The 16,827-nt window shown below is 52.1% G+C and overlaps 1 protein-coding gene across 4 annotated transcripts in view; it reads right to left on the reverse strand.

The window, feature by feature from the left end:
* The window catches only part of FOXP1 (forkhead box P1), a 213,530-nt gene that overhangs the window by 140,793 nt on the left and 55,910 nt on the right, over positions 1–16,827 (reverse strand). For all 4 annotated transcript variants that reach the window (XM_023758106.1, XM_023758108.1, XM_023758109.1 and 1 more), the window contains exon 2: positions 537–635. In XM_023758106.1, the coding sequence (XP_023613874.1) occupies positions 537–635 (99 nt within the window). The remainder of the gene's footprint in view (positions 1–536; positions 636–16,827) is intronic.

Raw genomic sequence — 16,827 nt, forward strand, 5'->3', positions numbered from 1 at the left:
GCGTGTCAGCCGCACCACCGCTCCCCAAGCGTGAAAACTAAACACGTCTCCAGACACTGCCCACTGTCCCCTGCCCGCCCCCCCCGCACTGAAGGAGGTATGTGCGCACCCCATCGTGAGGGACCGCGTGGACCTGTCGACAGAGAAGGTGGCGATGCATGTGAGCACCGTGACCCTCTCTCATAGCGAGCGGCCCAAGCACCGCACCTGCCCCCGCGCATCGGCCGACTGTCCTGACACCAGCAGGTCTCACCCAACGACAACACATTCGGGTTCAGCAGACCTTTCCCTGCGACGTCACACTCCGCTGGGAAGCTAGTGGCCCCTCCACGGAGGGCTGCAACGTGACTGCCACCCTCACACAGCCCCTGGCCAGTGCTGTCCACGTGGGTAACGTCGTTTACTCTTAAAAGAATTGCTACCTGACCCTCGGCCGTGTGGCTCAGTTGGCTGGCACGCTGTCGGGTGGACTCACAGGCTGCGGGTTTGATTCCCGCTCAGGGCACACACCCAGGTGCTTTAAAAAAGAACGTTACCTGCAGGGCTGGCTGCTTGTCATTCCTCTTGGGCGACTTGATCCCGCTGACCTGCTGCTGCTGCTGCTGAAGAAGGAGCTGTCTTGCCACCTGAAGGGCCTGCAAGGAAAAGTGGAAGAGACAGGTCTCCGTTACCACAGGTCAGAGCAGCTGCGCCGGGACTCCACGGGCACTTAAGGATGAGCTCCCGCCCTGGCCGGTCTGGCTCAGTGGATCGGCCTGAAGGTTCGATTCTGATCCAGGGCACATGCCCGGGTTGCGGGTTCGATCCCCAGTAGGGGCCATGCAGGAGGCAGCCAATCAATGATTCTCTCATCATTGATGTTTCTCTCTCTTTCTCTCTCTCTCTCTCTCTCCCTTCCTCTCTGAAATCAATAAAAACATATGGGGGGTGGGGGTGAGGGGAGAACAAGTTACCGTCTTTCCCAATTCCAGGCAAATGGAACAGCAAACAAAACTTTCCACCCATCTAAGTTGAAAAACATTCCTGAATGTGTTGACATTCTCTTAGGTTTAGTCAGTTTCACAGAGTTCTTTAGGCACAGCACCCACCTAAGCAGGCATTTTCTCCCCACCAAAAATCAACACGGCACGCGGAACACGGCCATGAGAATGTGAGGGAGGCGGCGGGGAGCAGCTGGGAGGCACCTGGCAAAGGCAGAAACGTCGGAGACGAGGCACCCCCCCTCCTCCAATTCCGCGGGGGCAGCTCGGGGACTCAAGGTGAAAGGAGCACGTTCACCTCATCCGAGTCCAAAACCAGGAAGAGTTAGGCGGCGCGCACAGTGGGTGATGTCACTTGGGAAGGAAGACTAACAGGGGAGCTCTACTAAGGGAGCCTCGGTGGACTGTGTAAGGGGAGGACTTTCCACATTTGACCTCTAAGTCGACTTGAAGGGCACGTCCTGCACCTCTGAACAAAGCTGGTGTGTCTCCCACAAATGACTGTCTATGGCTTATGCCAGAGGAGGGCGTTATTTAAAGGCAGCGACTACAGCTGTGATACGAATCGGAGGTAAAGCAAACGGAAAACAGGAGAGTCCTCCGAAGTGCAGAGTGTATGTTTCAGTTCTGTCCTGTTTTATGTAAAGGACAGTTGCCATACAACATTATATTAGTTTCAGGCACACAGCATAGTGGTGCTGCCTTTATACACTTACAGTCACCACCCATCACTGTGCAAAGTGAGTACAACATTATTGACTGTATTCCCTGTACGTTAAGACCCATCTTTTTAAAAAGTTCAAATACAAAAGAAAAAAGTGTGTCACTGGTCAATCCTCCTGGGGACACTTGCTGTCGAAGAATTTACTCCGAGTCTCAGCAGCCACACCCAGCACAGGGTCAAGGCCAGACGACTGACGTTGGCCGACTCTGAGCAAGAAAATCACGTGAGAAGCGATGTTTTACTTCAGCCCATTAGCCGAGAACCAGGAGTGTGCACGTGGAAGGGGTGGAGCATGTTCACTAAAGGAGGAACGAGATTTCCTGGTGACTTCCCAGTAAGACTGTCATGTGCGCCTCGAGGAAGACGCACACACAGTGTACCTGGTCATCGTACAAAAGGTCTAAAACTAGAGTCTACATTGCACACAATGGACTTTATATCCTATACTAGAGGCCCAGTGCACAAATTCGTGCACCAGTGGGGTCCCTCAGCCTGGCCTGCTGGATTGGGCCGAAACCAAGTTCTCCAACATCCCTCTGAGGGGTCCCGGATTGCGAGAGGGTGCAGGCCAGACCAAAGGACCCCATCAGTGCACAATTGGGGCCGGGGAGAGACGCAGGAGGGACCTCGGGAGGGCTCCAGGGCGTGTCTGGCCCATCTCACTCAGTCCCGATCAGCCAGATCCCAGCAGCAAGCTAACCTACCAGTCGGAATGTCTGCCCCCTGGTGGTCAATGCACGTCATAGCAAGCGGTTGAGCGGCCTTAGCATATCATTTGATTGGTTGAACAGCTGACCGGATGACCAGACACTTAGCATGTTAGGCTTTTGTTATATAGAATAGTAAAATGCCTAATATGCTAAGTGTCCAGTTGTCCATTCAATCAATCAAAGCGTAATATGCTAATGATATGCTAAGGCCGCTCAACCGCTTGCTATGACGTGCACTGACCACCAGGGGGCAGACATTCCAACTGGTAGGTTAGCTTGCTCTGGGATCTGGCTGATCGGGACTGAGTGAGATGGGCCAGACATGCCCTGGAGCCCTCCCGCGATCCCTCCCCTGGCCAACCTCCTGCGTCCTTCCCCGGCCCCGACTGTGCACTGGTGGGGTCCCTTGGCCTGGACTGCAACCTCTCGCAATCTGGGACCCCTCGGGGGATGTCAGAGAGCCAGGCTGAGGGACCCCACTGGTGCAGGAATTCATGCACCAGGCCTCTAGTAAGAAAATAATGATTTCCGCTTTAAGGAGCTATAGCGGCGTGGTGAGGGGAGGAAGGTGAGGTGGCGTGAGGGGAGGTTCCCGTGCATCGAACTCGGGAGAGGGAAAATGAGTGCCAGGACCATGGTTCATGAGCAGGCACACGAAATTGGTGAATCAGCAAAAGTAGTGCTTCTCCTAGAAGGGCAGCCTGACTAAATTAAGCTCCTAGCTGGAGCATAGTAATAGGCTCTGAGGGCACTCTGTGAGGTTAAGTGGTGCCTTTGTGTCTCAGAGGCACAGGGGCTGTGGCACACAGGCACCGATGATAAGCAGCACAAAGCAAGGACCTGGGGAGAGATGGGGCCCCCTCCCTACCACAGCCTCCTGTGGGTGACCCCGCCCCCAGGCTCACCACAGTCAGCCCTCAGGCAGCTCGGCTATGGTGCCTGGAGAGGGGCAGTGGGCGGAGGCCACCTCGTGGAGCTGCAGGGAAGGGGCTGCCTGCAGGGCCTGGGCCTGAGCCCCGCCTGCCGTCTCCCAGGAGATGCCCCACCCCTGGACTCTGGCCTCCTTGTCTCCGTGGAGACGCTCAGCACATGTGTAGGTGTAAAGCGGGCAGAGCGAGGCTTCCATGTACATCATGTAAGGGAAACAGTCCCCTTCCAGGCACCGCCTGAGCGGCTCCCTGGGAGGCTCCACGGCAGGCTTTGACCTGGGAAGGGAACTGGGACATATTTTAAGTGTGGCCATCAGAGCTCCTGGAGTAACAGCCTGACCAGCTGCCAGTGGGGAAGCAGCCAGGGCCTGGATGACAGTGAGAGGCTGTGTGTGGACAGCAGAACGGTCACTCCGTTTCACACTGAAATGGAGTGGAGTCAGGACAACTCCACACAGTTACAAATCTCCATTAAAGCAATTTGCCACGTTTCACTAAATATTTAGAAAACAGGTACTCAATCTCTCTATATAAAAGCCTAAGCAAGCAAACAACGGGTTGACCGGTTGCTATGACGCGCACTGACCACCAGGGGGCAGACACTCAATGCAGAAGCTGCCCCCAGGTGGTCAGTGCACTCCCACAGCCAACCTCCTGCGGACCCTCTTCCCCACCCCCAGCGGGCTGACCCCCACCCCCCGTCCCCCCGATTGGCCCCGATCACCTGCCAGGCTGAAGGACCCCACCCATGCACGAATTTGTGCACTGGGTCACTAGTATTTAAATAAGTTTCAGAGAATCTAATAATCAAGTCCTCAACTCCTCATTTCAGCAAAAGGGATGATAGTGTCTTTTTTTAAAAAGTCACACATACAGAAAAAAGCTCTTCTTATATGAGCATGTTCTCATACATGTACTTCAGCAAAGGAGGCACAGTGCAGGCCTCAGACCTACATGCCAACTGGGCCGCTCTCTGCAATGACCATACATTTCAAAGTAGCTATGGAATCCTGGTTTGAAGGGGGAAAAGTCAGACCCAACATGGGGTGCCTGAACTTCCATAATCACACCACAAATTCCCGCTCACACAGAGACCCACTGAACAAGATAATCAGAGAGAGAGACCAGGGTAGGAAAGGCTGAGGAACTTGTAGAAAAACAAGAGGAATTTTAGTAAAACTACTGGAGAGAGAAGGTATAAGATGGAGATGTGTAAATTAGCTTCCAAATTTCTCCTCAAAAGAGTGCAAACAGGTAAAATAGCTTCAAATACATACTTGGGATGGAGAGGCAACACCAGTGCAAAGAATTACTCGCCTGGACATGCACTGCTATGAGTTCCTGCACACAGTCCCCGGCCTGATCACGGTGTGGGGCCCAGGGGGAGCAACGCACTACCACCCCCAATCTACTTCCGTCTCAGCTAGAGACGGACAGGGAGAGGGACAGGGAGAGAGAGATAGAGACATCAATGATGAGAGAGAACCATCAATCGGCTGCCCCCTCCACGCCCCACATTTGGGATCAAGCCTACAACCTGGGCATGTGCCCTGACCTGGAATTGAACCCTGACCTTCCTGGTTCATAGTGCAACACTCAACCACTGAACCCCACTGTCTGTACTCAGCGAGCATTTTAAAACATAATTTATTCGAACCTAAAAAGTGCTGCAAAAATCAACCACGAAAGGGTGATGCTTTCCTGATTTCCATGAAGGACTAATCAATGTAAACTAAACTTTAAATTGTCACAAAAAAGAAGAGAAATAAATCCTTAGTGTACACGACTACTAGTATATCCGAGCATTGTTATACAAATGTCTGGTGTCCTTGTAAAAAGTCCAAAATGCTATTGTCATATGCACTGTTGGTCAGTGGAACACCCGGCAGGACCAACGGGGCCTCCATTGGAAGCCGCAGCAGAGACCAGCCCAGTGTGTCCCCGGGTTCCCTTGCCTGAGCACTGTCACCTGCTATGCATCAAACCAGATCAATGTCTTTCATCTCAGACTCACAGCCTGAACGTCAGAGATTTGTTTCAAAACAACTAAGGAGTGAGGATGTGCTTGTCTTATTTTCATAACAGGATCTCAGCAACAACTGGAGAAAGGTCCCTTAAGACAGTCCAACTACTGCCAAGAGGGTCGATCACACGGTGTGGATGGTAACTAGACTTTTGAGGGTGGTAACCTAGCAGTGTATACAGAGGCTGAATTACACCGTTCTACACCCAAAACCGATGCATATAAAAAAAGATATGCCTGGCCAGTGGAGCTCAGTGGATGAGCATCGACCTATGAACCAGGAGGTCACAGTTCGATTCCTGGTCAGGGCACATGCCGGGGTTGCAGTCTCAGTGCCTGTGTGTGGCGTGCAGGAGGCAGCTGATCAATGATTCTCTTTCATCATTGATGTTTCTATCTCTCTCTCCCTCTTTCTTCCTCCCTGAAATCAATAAAAATATATATTTTTAAAAAGAGGTCCTGTTTGAAGATGAAATTAGGTCCTTTGTATGTATGTATTTACTTATTTATTTATTGTTAATCTTCACAGGGATATTTTTTTCTATTGATTTTTAGAGAGAGTGGAAGGGAGGGGGAGAAACACAGAGAGAGAAACATTGATGTGAGAGAGACTTCGACTGGTTGCCTCCTGCACTCACCCGACCAGGGCCAAGGATCGAACCTGCAACTGAAGCATGTGCCCTTGACTGGAATTGAATCCTCGACCCTTCAGTCCAGAGGCTGACACTCTACCCACTGAGCCAATCCAGCTAGGGCAGGTCCTTTGTATTTAGACTAAGGAGGCATGTGGACGTGTGTGTGTGTGTGTGTGTGTGTGTGTGTGTGTGTATAAGGGAACGAGAGGAGCAGACAGAGGAAGGGTATGAATAAAGGACAAATGCTCTCCTTCAGGAATCCACCCTGACCCCAGGTCCAGACCAGCTGCTGATGTCCGTAACTGACACGTCCATCCCATCCCGGCATCTTTTACTCTCGGGGCAGCTCCCGGGCTGGGCTGCGTCCACACTGCCTTCCTAGCAGACGTGACAACTGCCAGGCACTGCACGACGCGACGCTGCGTGGTAGTGCTGGGCTTGGGTTACAGGAAAGACCGCTCAAGGCTGTCACAGAGCGCAGGTGACTGCGAAAGCCAGGCCCGCAGCGGGCCACACATGGTCACATTGATTTCCCTTCAATAAGCTCAAATGAGTGGGTCTGCAAGCTCCCAGGCCGGGCAGAGGCAGGCCGCTCCCGCCCCGCCTGGCTCTCATCTCTGCCCCTCGCTGCACAAGGCTTGGAGCCACCTTATGGTCAGCACCTCCTGGACAGCACCAGCCCAGACCCAGCCCACAGGGAGGCCGAGCCTGGAGCCTGCTGCTGGTTGGCAGGCCAGGCTGCTATGCTCACTGAGGACGTGCATAGATTTGACACACCTTCCATTCTATTGGTTCAAGATTACTTTATTCTTAACAGTGTCTTCACATTCCTATTAAATAAGTACCATCTGTTATTTACCAATTATGTTTTAAATAAGCATATTTACAACTTTCGAGCTATGCACATCTCAAGTTCATGGCAGGTGCTTATATTTTAGGGGCTGGAATCCCTAGGTTTTAGCACATTTTTCAAGATAGCTGGTGTTCAAAAACATGTTTATCATATTGTAAGAAACATCAACAAGTTGACATAAAACATGGTTTGAGTCAGCATGCACACAGACCTAAAGCCAGCCAGCAGAAGGCAGAACACTTTCACACAATTTCTTATCTGACACACCTGGAGATGAGGCTGAGATTAGCAGTGACACAGACGCTTTCAAAAAACATGACCAACTGCAAGCTCAAGGTCACGGGTCCACGGAGCGAATCCAACTTAGAGCCTGTTTCTGTTCAGCTCATGAGATAAGAATGGTTTCTACTTACTTAACTAGCTGGGAAAATAATAACAGGAAAAACATTTTATGACATTAAAATTATACGGAATTCAAATTTCTGTGTTTGCCAACCCTCGTCTCAGGTTGCTCCCTGTCTTCTGAGATTCCCCAGAGACACACTGGACACAATTTCATACAAACAAAGCTTGCAATCAGTTGCCCAAAAGAATTTCAGAATTTAGCTAAGATGCAAGGACATTACTAATGAGCCGTTCTTAAAGCTCAAACTCATTTTGATTTTCTGAAAAGGAAGTGAGACAGGAAAACAAAATAACATCCATGTGTTCTTTTATCTGAAACGATTTCAAACTAGTTGCAAACTTTGAACACGTGTGTCTCCCCACAGATGATCTGCAGCAGGTGAGTGAGCCTCCTCGGTCGGGTGTGAGGTCCCGACACCTGGGCGCGCAGGCGGCACTGCGAGTGGCCAGCGGCTCTTTGCCGTCTGCCTAGGACTTGTCCCGCTTCCAGCGTCTGAGGCTGCTCAGAGTCAGCCCTGTCCTCTCACTTCTTTCCCTAGACTCTCCCCACCCCTCAAGATCAAACCTGCTTCTCGGATAATTTCACAGGCTCAACAGCAGTCACTGTGCTTGGGGGCGGGGGAGGAAAAGCTGGCAATAAAAAGCGGCATGAGGAGCTCAGGAGGGAAGAAGTCGTGTCCTCTCGTTTGGTTCTCAGCCTCCATACACTTCGGTTGCCTCTGCAGAGCCTTTTCCCTCTGAACTAATTTGCTATCGTGGTGCAAACCTGCTACGAGCAGCCATCTTCACCGAGTCCTCATACCTAGCACAGTCTGACCATCGCTCTGTACCAGACCTGGGAATCCACTGCCTTCTTGCTCTGGACAAGCACTCACGTCATGGAGGATGGAAAGAAGGTTTGTGGGTCACTTATAAAAGGAATTACTCCAGTGCCTGATAGGACTAAATGTGCTCTTATAGAATCAACAATGTTCCAAGGCAGTGAGCTGAGCTCTCCAACAAGAATGCAAATATTTTAGTTATATAACTACTACTACTACTACTACTACTACTACACACACACACACACACACACACACACACACACACTACACACCACACACCACACAGAGCACCTGGTTATCCTGGGATACTGCATAAAAAGGGGAGAGTCCAAGCATTCATCGTAGTTGATTCACTTGGCTCAACCCCCAACAGCAGGTGGGGCAGACAGCGAAGCCTTAGAAACTGGATGTAATCAGTGACCTCGAAGGAGAGGCTCTCAGCAGCAGCATCCGTCCTCAGAGTCCTAACGACGGAGAAAGTGCCCTCTGCTTCGGGGCGTTCCGAACAGTGTGATTCCTCACACGCTCCACAGTCTTTGCAGACAAGGTTCTGCGATGACATCTAGGTTGACCGGGTGAAAACTGGAGCGGAGACAGCCCCACCCTGACAGCCTCCAACACTGTGTTGGAGTTAAAATCAAAAGGAACAGGAAATGGAAATGTCAAAGTGCCCTCCTGTCACTGCCCAGACTAAGGAGACAGGGCCCTGGGCAGTGCCAGTCCAGGTGCGGGTGAGGAGACGAGGCCTCGACACACACCCTGCCTACCCCTGGGCCCCCACACACTCCCCACCCCCCACCCCCACCTCCAAGTCAGCTTGTCCACGTCCTGCTGACAGGACGGTATGCTGCACGTGGGCTGGTTATCACTGCTGTGACATTTAAAGTTACAGGCTTCACTTTGTTTTACTTTAAAACTTAACGAATAACGCAAAGACGTGAGCACAGGAAGGCTGGAGTTGTGTGTGCTTTTTGTAACTTCAGCAATTGACTAGGGTGTATTTTCTTGGGAGAAAAGATGACAAAGGGTGTATGTTTCTCTTTCTAGGAGGACTGGACGAAGGACAGCGGAGTGTGCGTGCTCTGTGCCAGGCGCCAGCACCAGCACCGGGGCCCTCAGCCGGGGACCGCACGCCACCCGCACACGGACTGCAGGGCACGTGGACAAGAGGAGGCACTCGCTACAAGTCCCAGCCCTAAAGCAACCCTGGAGGCAGCAGGGGCTAGTCAGCCCTATATTCATTTGCAATTATGAATAACCTTGTGAAATGAAGTATCCGCGTAGGAAACACTTCCTACCAAAGAAGGTAAAGGTTAGGAATTGTCATGAGACAAAAAGGAAAAGGATATCTGATTCTCTTTCAAAATCAGCTGCATAAGCATGCGCGCTGAGCAGTCAGGGCGTCTGTTTGAAGTCCTTCCTAAGGGAACGCCCGCAGCACACTCCTGCCCCGCCTGAAACACACTCCTCGCTGAGGCTGCGGAGCCGCCAGGCCCCGCGTCGCCGCCAGGTCTCCGGCACCTGAGCGTCTCGAAGGGATTCCGCCCAGCGCGGCCCAAGCCCCAGCCTGTCAGGCTCCTGAGCGCCCACAGGACACGCCTGGCCTGCCGTGCTGCAGGCAACATGAGCGCTGCCGTGAAGTAAAGCAGAAGTTGAGTTTATTAGGAAATGTCTCAAGTGTGAAGTTTGAGTGCATCAAATCCGTTTCCCCTGCTAAGGAAAGACCAGATTGTGTCCAAAAATAAATAAGTTGGCCCAAGTTCCCAAAGCAGAAAATGCGTGGATAACGGAATCAAAGGGAAGTATTAAGGCACCTACCTAGCCCTTTGCAGTTGCCTTTGCACGGGCGCAGCCCAGCGACTCTCACTGAGATGAGCCCAGATTCACATCCTTTCGTGCCCTGGGAAGAGACTGGCTGGTTCTGAAGCCTACAGAGAATGTGGCTAGAATCATGCTCAAGACCACGGAGGCTTCCTGTGCTCTCACCAGCAGCACTGCCTGCAGCTTCTGCTCAGACACGTGTGATGCTAGGCCCTTTCCCCTCGTGCTGTGCGTCACGCCCTGGGGATGCCTCGGGGTGAGCACTCGCGAATGCTTTGCTTGACAAAATCCTGTCCTTCTCTCACCTGAATTTTGGGCAAAGAAGCAAGAATGAAAACCAGTTCAGAGGAAACATTTCAGCAGAGAGAGATAAAAGACAGAAGCTAGAAATGAAAACAGGAAGAAGGGAAGGGCCCATGCAAGACCCACCATCGGAAACGTGTGCCTATTCCCTTGTGGCCAAAGTGAGCCAGGACAGAAAAAGCAAAAAGCACATAACCACTCTCCAATAATGTCTACCTCTCTAAGAAGTGACTGCAATAGCCCAGCCCCACCTGTACACCAGCGTGGGGACGAGGAGTCTAGAAACACGGGCAAGTGCAGGTAACGCACCCTGTGTTGGGGACACTGAAATAGACATCGTACCGAATTGTTTATTATGTGCCAGGAACTATGCCATCTAGTTGTTTTACACTTATTACCTTACTTCTTGCTCCCAGCGTTTCTGAGGGAAGCAGGGCGGGTGTATTTATGATACTGACCTAAAATGGAAAAACCTAAAGCTTGTGAGGTTCTGTGACTCCCTCAGGTTGCAAGTCCAGTGCGTGGTCAGCATGGGAAAACTGAGGAAACAAACATCATCTCCCGGGAACTGGACGCTCACATTCTACCCAGCTCACCTGTCACCCCAGGGCCGGCCACGGGCAATCCCGACAGACAGACCCGCAGTCCTAGGGGCTGAGTGCCCAGTGAGCGGGCGAGTGAGTGTGGGCTGGCCTTCAGGATGAAGAGAACGGCCGTCCAGGGTAGGTAGCAACCGCACACCGAGCTTTACTGCCTCTTGCCCCGCACAGAGACGTGCTCCTTCCCACCTGACTCCTCAGCCCGGAGCTCTGAGCCAGGGCCTCGTCTGCAGAGCTGCCCCCCACGTCCTCTGCCATGTCCACAGGCACCCACGTAGCTCCCACATTCCAGCCCCCCTTTCTGGGACGAACGCGGCAGGATCGCACTGAGATACACGGGCCTAGAGAAAGGAACTCAGGGAGCAGAGAGCGGCCGGGGGGCTGCCAGGGCCTGGGGAGGGTGTGGGGGAGATTGTGTGAAATGAATACACTCCAGAGATCTAATGTGTAGCTGATGAGGATACTTACTATCATATGCTTGAAATTTTCCAACAGGATACACCTTCAATTAAATCTCACAACACACACACAAGAGTAACTATGTAGAGGTGATGGATAACTTATTTAGCTTGATTGTAGCGATCTTTTTCACAATGTATACAAAGATAAAAACATGGAGTTGTAAACCTTAAATATATACAATTTCTGTATGTCAAAGGTATCCCCTTAAACAATGAAAAGAAAAAAATAATTTTAAAAAATAAATTCTACCTTTCCCTAAAAACCCTGTTCATAACCCAATTCCCTAAAGCTGCAGAGTTGCTTAATGACTCCAGGCCCAAGGGAGCCAGCAGCAGCCTGGTCCCTGTGGCCACGGTGGGACCCCTCAGGCACACAGGGAGGCGTGCAGCCCAGCTGTCTGCTGCCCCCCTCGTGTGCGTCACCCTGCACCCATGGGAGCTCGCCATCTCCTTGGGATACTAATGCCGTCACCATCACCCTCTGACCCTCATCCCTTCTTCAAGCCGGAGCAGGGAGAATCCCGGCCTGACCCCGACTCTTAGCACAGCGACTTTCAGCCTTTTCCATCTCATGGCACAGAAACTAAAATCCTGTGGCACACCCAAAAAATATTATCTTGACCATCTGACAAAAAAATAGGTAAAATTTTGATTCATTCACACCGACAGCTACTGTTGTCATTTTTTTATTTGACCGTCAAAGGGAAAGAGGTCAGTGCCCCCGCTGACCGTGTGGCGGTGCCCGTTTTAAACACTCGCAGGGCACAGGTCGGAATCACTGTCTTAGAAAAGACAGCTGCTTCTGGCCCAACGGCGAGCGAGGGCGGGACGGTGCCGCGGTGAGGACACGGCCGGTGCAGAGCCACCACGCTGCCCGCCTGGCACGCCGTGGCTCCCACCGCCTCCCGCAGCAGCAATTCACACAGCACACCCAGCGCTGGGTCAGACCCTCCATGTCCTTCCACACGGCTCCGCCGGCGGCCATGGACCCACCGTCCCTGTCTGTCCTCTCCCAGGCACAGGACACTACAACTACTGGCCTGACGAGACAGATTTAAAAGAAAAACTGAGAAACCTTTAGCAGAATATATTTAATTAATATTTAGAAGAATATGGTTAGTGAACTTTTTGAAGATTTTATCCTTTATGTAAATATACATATTTATTACAGATACTGAACACTGCAAAAGAAGAACAGATTCAATTGCTCTGACCAAAAATTAGAAACATTTTCTTAAAAAGGGGATTAAAAACAGCACTTAGCTCATCAGCCGGGCAGCGCGTTCAGAGTTGTGCCCTAGAGTGCAAGGGCCTTGGGGACTTCCTGTCACCACAGCGGAGCACAAGGTGGACCCAGGCTCCGGGCATGAAGAAATAAGGATACTTTGGGAATTTGGGGAACTTACTGACCTTGGGAGAATCATAGCAACTCCAAAGAAATAGAAGTTTGCTTTCCAAAGCAGTCACAGATCTCCACAGAAGCAGACGCGCGGCGAAGAAGCACCCGCCAGTCGTTGTGTCTGGGTTCGAGCCCCCGCGCCAGCACTGCTGCCCGTGTGGCCCCACACAGGTCACTTACCTTCTCAGGGCCTCCGTTTCCTCATCAGTAAGAATGGGAGAAAATTAAAGTTCCTTCATTTTAACTCACACTAGAGGCCCGATGCATGAAATCCGTGCAAGGGTAGGCCTTCCTTCCCAGGCTGCCGCACCGGTTCCCTCTGGCACCGGGACCCGGGCTTCCCTGGCAGCCCCGGCTTTGTCCAGAAGGACATCCGGTCTAATTAGCATATTACGCTGTTATTATTATAGATATGTAGTGCATAGGGCCTGACATACACTAGCACTTCTCAAGTGATTTTATTTATTTTTTTTTTAATATATTTTTATTGATTTCCAAGAGGAAGGGAGAGGGAGAGAGATAGAAACATCAATGATGAGAGGGAATCATTGATTGGCTGCCTCCTGCACACCCGCTACTGGGGATCGAGCCCGCAACCCAGGCACGTGCCGTTAACCAGAATCAAACCCTGGACCCTTCATCTGCAGGCCAACGTTCTATTCACTAAGCCAAATCAGCTAGGGCAAGGACTCCAAGTGATTTTAAAAAGTGCTTTATGAATGAGTGCTGACTATGAACGTTATAAGCTCATGCTAGAAGAAAAATAAATTAATTAATTAGAAAAAAATAAAGTATAATATCATCGCCTACATTTACTTTTCTTAAACAAAAGCGGAATCATTATTTATGGTCTTTTGAAAGTACTTTTTAAAATTAAACACACATGTTGAATAGAGATTTTCCAAATCTGCTTTCTATCTTCAGGTTCCAACAAACAAACAGACTGTGTGTACAACAACCTGCATGTGACCTTCCTCTGGGGTCTCCGGGAGCAGCTCTCAGCACAACAGGGCGCGGGCGCGGGCGCGGGCCTGACTGCACCGGCTCAGCCCAGGGAGGGCCCAGGGCCGTGCCAGCTGGGAATGGGGGCTCAATTCCTCTGACCCCAGCGCATGCAGGCGATTCCAAAACCACTTCCCACTGACTGCGCAGGCAGCACGCAGCGTCTGTTTCTTTACAAGGAACAAACTAACTTGATTTTTGTGGAAGTTAAATTGCCAACATCATATTGAGTTACAGTGAAGCAAAACAAAATTCACAATTTCCAGACCGTACTCTATCTTTAAAAAAAATCCTAATTTGACCCTGAAGAGATTGAAATGAAGCCTGGTTCCTCCTCACTGACCCCTCCAGCTGCAGGAGCGCCCGCTGTGGCTTCAGGCCACGTCCCCAGGGCGGCGTGTTCCCAGGTGATGGGGGTGGGGGGGCGCCGAGGCCCCAGGACAAGGCTTCCCAGGGCAGCGGGTCCCACAGCCTGTCCAGGCCTGGTCTGGCTGGACAGGAAGCACAGACGCCCGGAGAGGTGCCCATGTGACCCACAGGACATTTCCCCACCTCCAAAGCAGGATGCTCTTTGCAGCCCACCTAGACCCCAGGGGTGTCTGAGCGCTGGTGAGGGTGCATTGGGCAGTCACTCGGGTGCCCACAGACAGGCTCCCCAGAAGTCAAGAATGATGCAATGGAACTGCCTTTTGGAAAGTCACCCCAGGTGACAACAGAGGAGACCGCAAGGCTCTGCTTCCATGGTTGTCCTCTGGGTGCAAAGCCATGCCTGCCGCACACATGCGCACGCACACGCGCGCGCACACACGCGCGCGCATACATGCACACAGGCACACATGCAGGGCTGCCTGGAAGCTGTGTCCCGTCTGCTGTACTGTTCCTGGGTACAGCCAGTGAAGAGGGGTCCCTCTGGGTGCTGATTCCCAGTTCACAGGCCAAAACATAGAGGCAACGGACAGACCTTCACTGCGATTTATAAGGCTGCAGGCGCCAGGGCCAGGCACTGTGCTAGGATCAGGCGCCTCCGTTTTGCAGGCTGTGCACCTGAGGAAGTCTGTGTAGAAAACCATGTTCCAGTTATTAAGAATGTGCCCGTGTGTGCACACCTGTCAGTGCCTGCCTATGGATAAGGAATAGCTACATACAGTCTCAGAAATCCTACACCTGAGGATTGAAACAAAACCAGTGAAATTATAGTTTGCTTTTTAAAAATCTCCTTTTAATGTAGCTTTGACCCTTTCTCCAGGCCTCTCGAGGACTTCATCTGAGATAACGGCCCAAGATCATGACACGCATCCCATGATAAAGGCAGGACAGCTTTCTAGGGGGCAGAGGTATACAAGGGGCCTGGACATGCAGCCGGCCTGGCACCTGTAAAGAGAGCAGCAACAGTCGCAGCTAACAAACTGCACTGTGAGCATAAAGGAGACATGCTGGTAGGTTTCCCTCTAACTGGGCCAATCATGTTTAGATCTAAAGTCAGGATATAGTCTTCAACAAAGCTGGTTTGTCCAATAACATCCCTGTTTAACGCACACACACACACACACACACATGCACACACAGGCACGTGTAGGTACATGCACACACTCACACACATACACACAGGCACACACAGACACACACAGGCACGCACACACAGACACACACGCACACACACAGGCACGCACATGCACACGTGCGTACACAAGCTCGCACACACACACCACAGAAAGAAGCGGCGCTACTGAGGCGGCCGTAACTAAGCGAAGCATCTAGAAAGCCGGACCACTCGGACACCACACATCCCAACAGGCCAATTCTCAGTCAAGAACCTGGTGAATCTGCACCAGGCTAAAAGGCTTCGGGGTCTTAAGGGTTAACTCACTTGCCTTCAAAACAAAATGACACATATAATTTCCTTTTATCACCAAACAATGCATTTATTATAGCCATGTCCGTCTGTTAAAGGACATGGCTTTCTGAGTGGAAAACAAAACAGAACTTGGTCACATGTTTATTTGCTTCAGCTACTCCCTTCCCCTTCTGATAAATAATCAAACATGCCATCCAGGAAAAACAAAGCCGGGCGCTGGGAACGCGGATGGTCATCAAACAGAGGAGATGCCAGGAAAAGCCTGTTCCCACACCCGCTCTCGGCCCACCCACACCTCCCTAACAGCCCAGGAAGGCCCGCCAGTCCCTCCATTTTCCCTGCGATTGCTTCTCCTGGTAAACAAATCGTCCTGACGGCACTCACAAACACACTATTGCAAAGTGGTACAACTTCTGAGCACTGAAAAACCCAGCATAGCAACAGGAACACACACACACACACACACACACACACTCTTACGTATTTTATTTACTTAAGTGTTTCTTCCATTAGCGACCTGGGTAACTATGAGCAGAGTCCTTTCTCCCACCAGCAGATGCTGCTTTAGGCACTGAAGTGCGAGGGTATTTAGTCTGCGACTAACAAACAAGGTTAGAGCCATCACACTTCCCTGAAGATCTAGAAGCTACCGGTCCACTTCCGGCCTGTGCCCTGGCCAGGACAGTCAGGAGAGAGGAGCACCTGCCTGCCAAGTCCACTGCGGCTGGGAGGGCGGCCGGGTGACATCACACAGGAAAAGGTGGAACCCTTTGAAAAGCGCCTAACCATGTGCGAAAAAACTCTTGTTCACAGCAGGACAGGCCGCGTCACGTGCCCCCGGGCGCGGGGAAGAGCGCTCAGGCCCAGCTCCCCCCGCAGCGTCAGCCCCCACCACCTCCGACCCGGGAGAGGGAGGGCTTCCTCCCGCAGCCCGCTCCCCGCATGCGGGTCCGCAGTCTGCCTCTCACTGGCCCGAACCGGGTCCAATGTGACCGGAGCGATTCCTAGGGGGCGGCGTCCCGCTGCCAACGCCGGCGGGGCCAGGAGGGCGCACCGGCCCGGAGGGCACCCGCGGGGCCGCCCCGACGCCGGCGCTCCCTGCTCCCTGCTCCCTGGGCCGGGACCCCGAGACACGTGGGAGAGAGAGCGAGAGAGCGAGGGAGCGAGAGAGCGAGGAGGGAGTTGGAGAGACCGTCCTCGGGTCGCTGAGCAGAAAGCTGCCGCCGGAGGGAGGAGGGGGGCGGCTGTCCCTCCGCCGCGCAGGGCGGAGCCCAGCTCCCAAGTTCCAGCAGCGACAGGGGCGC

Source organism: Myotis lucifugus, unplaced genomic scaffold (genome assembly GCF_000147115.1).
Source record: "Myotis lucifugus unplaced genomic scaffold, Myoluc2.0 scaffold_123, whole genome shotgun sequence".
NCBI lineage: Eukaryota > Metazoa > Chordata > Mammalia > Chiroptera > Vespertilionidae > Myotis > Myotis lucifugus.